General features: G+C 27.9%; 1 protein-coding gene across 1 annotated transcript; it reads right to left on the reverse strand.

The window, feature by feature from the left end:
- Positions 1–3,373: 3,373 nt before the first annotated feature.
- Positions 3,374–4,213, reverse strand: LOC102585376 (ethylene-responsive transcription factor 13-like). Its single transcript, XM_006347945.2, has one exon. It carries the CDS (start codon positions 4,135–4,137, stop codon positions 3,457–3,459), a length of 681 nt encoding a protein of 226 aa, XP_006348007.1. The 5' UTR covers positions 4,138–4,213; the 3' UTR covers positions 3,374–3,456.
- Positions 4,214–4,572: the final 359 nt, after the last annotated feature.

The following is a 4,572-nucleotide window of genomic DNA, read 5'->3' on the forward strand; positions in this document are numbered from 1 at the left end:
TTAAACAAATTCTTAACATGCAAATATAATACATCAATAAATTACTAAAAACAAAATAAGGTAAATAAGATTACATCAGAGCAAAAAAAAAATTATGAGACAAATGAAGAATAGATAAAAATTGTGAATGGGTTGTTGGAATGACTACGGTATTATATATGTATATGAGTTAGAACTAAGAACAAAAAAATAGAATTTGTAGGTTGGTGTATTTTTCAAACGGAAATGAAAATGATTTCAAAGGTTTCTAAACGGAGTGAAACACAATAAGTGGTAGTTATGATTTGAGTAAATGCAAGAAATCAGTAACGTAGATTGATTTGAAGAATTACTACTGCAAAAATAATAATTAATAATTAAGAAATGTAATTAATAAACATTTTAAAGATTTTCTGATACATCATATAATAAATGGAAATAATTGAGAAAAATGTCAAAATTTTGAGAAAAAAAGAAGATAAATGTGATTCTTGGCTTTAGAAGCATGTCACATCACCTCCTCTACATTCAGCTTTATTATATATATAGATTATTGGTGTAACTAATTTGAAATATGATTTTAAAATAATGTTTTCAGGACATTGGGACTTGTGCCACGTGTTAGCAATTATCAGCACCAAGTCAACAACTCGTTTAAAAAAATAAAAATAATAATAAGAATACCCATACATTAATTTTATGTACAACTTGCATTGCGCATACATAAAAAATAAATGGAATTTATTTTATTAACATTATAATTATAGAAGTGTAATGACATTTTGTCATCAGTTTTTTTAATTTTTTATATGTATAAAAAAAGCGCAATATGGTTGTTGGAATTTGGAAGAATTTTTATTTCTTAAAATTAATTAAAGGCCAAACACATATACAACCCCTCTAACTTGTTCACATTTTTCATTTTAACACTTTATCTTAGCTTTGTTCAATTTTAACCCTTAAACTCTATTTTTTTATGTACCATTTTAACACGAAATACTATTTTTATGATTTCTTTATTTTTATATATATTCTTCAATTGCAACTTCTTATTTTAAATCGACATGTGTCAGTCAATTTTAGTTAAAAAATTAAAAATTAACAAAAAATAATTCTTTTAAAAAAATAATAATTTCATTTTAAGAGTGTTATATATTTTTGTGTGAAAAATAACCGACGAAATTGTGTTGGTTTTCTTTCTTTAAAATCACTGACAACCTAATTATAACAAAGTCAGTCAAGTTGTAACATTGTTTAGTAGTGTTATTAGCAATGAACAAGAGTCTTTTATTAGGAGTGTTATTAACTAAGTCAGTCGAGTCTTTTTGAAGATGGATTTTTTTATTCGTATTGATTTATATTAAAAATTAAAAGTGAATATTTGCGTTAAATTTAGATAGCCTAGATGATAAGAAAAAATAAATAAGGAGTGTTATTTAATTTGATTGAATGTTTAAGAAAGAAAATCAAAGAACTTTCGTCAATTTACTTTCATGCAAAATTACAGAGAAATCTCAAAAAATAATATTATTGTTTGAAAACTTTTATGTTCATTCGCGAATGTTTAATTTTTTTACAAAAATTAACAGGCACACGTCTATTTTTTTTAAAATAAAAAATTGCAATTGAAGAACATAAATAAAAACAAATCATAAAAAATAGTATAAGTGTTTAAATGGTACAGAAAAAATGGAGTTTAAGGATTAAAATGGAACAAGGCTAAGTTGAAGTGCCAAAATAAAAAATGAGGGCAAGTTTGAGGGGTTGTGTATGTGTTTGGCCTTAATTAAAACTGAAAGTCTTTTCATCATTTCATGTGTATTGGGTGGCATACATATCAAATTGTCGGTAAAAAAAACTATATTCTATAAAACATAAATGATGGTATTCATAAATACATTGAAGCTGTAATTTAAATTATAATTAGAGTAATCAGAGGTAAAGCTATCGTGTAATATAGGGTTTCAGCAAATCCAATAACTTTCACGTAGATCCTAATTAAATTTGTACCAAAAATTTAGAAGCCTTGTTTCCCTGATATGTGGATTCAATTTTATTACTCACTCTTGCATTAGGTTTTGGTGGTTTCTTAATAGACGCTTAAAGTGTTGAATCAAAAAATGATTTTTAGAAAATGAGGGGTTTAACTTATGTCGTTGATCGTCACTATTGCTTGTTCATTGCTTTTTTAAAATATATTAAATATCAATACATTGTTATATATATTAGCTTGATATCGTTATCTCAACCCCATATTCAACTTCTAAACATTGAGGAACATATACAAATATGGACTCCTTCCTTCATAGATAAAAGTTTAAAATAAAATAAAAAGGGAGGGATGAATGATTAATTCCCTAAAAATCATGAGCAAATTCAGATTTTTTTTTTTCCTTTTCTTTTTTCCATATGTCTCATACTTATGATAACACAAGGCTAGGGGTGCTCGCGGTTTGATTTGGATCGGTTATTGGTCAAAATTAAAATCAAACCAACTTAATCGGTTTTAAAATTATCAAAACCAAACCAAACCAAATATAATATACATTTATCGGTTTGGTTGTTTTCGGTTTTAGTTTGATTTGGTTCGGTAATTCGGTTATTAACCATACATAAAAATAAAGAACAATTCATTCAAAACGTGAAAAAAGTAGACAACAATCCATTCAAACAAAAAATAAGTTAGAATGACTGGCATTACAGAACTTTCGATCGTTGAATTTACTGAATAGAACTTCAAAATTCACTATTTTGGTCATAGAAGGAAGAGACAATGACATTTTCAGTCCCACAAAGAATTTCCATAGACACTCATATACATGAAATCAATAAGAAAAATGTTCTCACCTTGGACATTTTTTCTTTCATAAGTAAATTATAAATAAATTTTGATGAAACATATATAAAATCTTTAAATTTGTTTATGAATATAATATATTATGTATGTATAATAATAAGATTTATGTATATAACTTGTTACTTCGGTTCGGTTCGATTATTTCTTCGATTTTTTTTTTAACAAAACCATAACCAAACCAAATACTATCGGTTCTTAAACAATCTAAAACCAAACCAAATCTATCCAAACCATAAACACCCCTACACAAGGCTATGTTGCAAGTAATTTTTTTTTTTAAAAAAGGGATTGAATAACTAATTTCCCAAAGTTGAGAAATAAATTTGAGCATTTTTAGTTTTTTACCATCATTATAAAAACACTTCCGCTATTCATGAGGCAATTTAAACAATTAAAATAATAATATAATTAATATAACATTTTTTACATTATCATGTCATGATCATCTTTACCTGTAATAGCAGGTAATATTTTTATATTTTTACAAAGGTAAACTAGCTAGCGGTATATAAAAGTTAAATATTTGATAGAAAAAATTATGATAGAACAAAAAACGATTTATCTATCTAAGTAACAAATATAATTTCATTAGAAAATGACAATAAAAGAGAATGGAGAAATTACAAGTTCAAACACGAAGAAAAGCAACTCCTTTCCTTACTCAGTGTTATACCAACATCAGTAAATTTAATTAAGCTATGACAAACTAATTTAGCTTTAGCTATTGAATTTATCACATCTATTTTTCTTTTTCTTGCCCCGTTTTCCGATGTAGACGATGATGATAATGATGATGATGAGGGAGAAGGTAAACAACGACTCCCCTTTACTCTAGCTGGCTTTGAAATATTTGAGCCAGCTAAGTGAGGAAAATTAAGCCGAGCTTTAGAGCCTCGTATTTTGAATGCGGCGTCATCATAAGCCAAAGCCGCATCCTTTGGGGTTTCATACGTTCCTAACCACAACCTTGCGCCTTTCCTATTCGGATCTCTTATTTCCGCCGCGAACGTCCCCCATTGCCTCCGTCTCACTCCAATATACCTCCTCCAATCATCTTCTGGCACGTGATGATGTTCATCACGCGCCACCACTGGTCCCCACGTTTGGTCCTTAGTCGGTGTTGTTTCCACAAGGAATGTGTTACCAACGCTACCAAAACTTGAGGTAGGACTATTAGGTAATTCAACGTTGTTTGAGGGCGAAAAAAATTCAGAAAAATCGAAATCATTTAGAAGATATTGCTTCATTGATTCAAGTAAATCAAAATCAGATGAGAATATTTCATCATCAACTGGATTCATTTTGTTTTGATTACTATAATTGTTTGTAGCACTTTTTACTTGGTGGAGTTTGGAGTAATTTATTGTCGTATGAAAGGAAGCGTTTACACTAACTTTTATATATATATATATATATATATATTGGCACATTGCAATTAATTCACGTCTATTATTTTTTTATATATATAAGAGTTTCTGTGAAGATTCCAGTTTAAGCACGCACCTGCATGTTATACGCGTTATGGGTTTTTATTATATTTAAAAAGGGGAACTTTCGCAAATAGCCACTATAATAAACTTAATTATGATTTATAGATATAGTTTGCATATTTACGGACAGTAGCTACAATTTTTAGCTGTCTCATTTGTATAACACGTGGATTTGTATATTTGCAGGTTTATATAATTTGCGGTTCCTTTTTTATAATTCAGTTATTTTTGTATAAATTCAAAATA

The sequence above is a fragment of the Solanum tuberosum genome, unplaced genomic scaffold, assembly GCF_000226075.1.
Source record: "Solanum tuberosum cultivar DM 1-3 516 R44 unplaced genomic scaffold, SolTub_3.0 scf00095, whole genome shotgun sequence".
Classification (NCBI taxonomy): domain Eukaryota; kingdom Viridiplantae; phylum Streptophyta; class Magnoliopsida; order Solanales; family Solanaceae; genus Solanum; species Solanum tuberosum.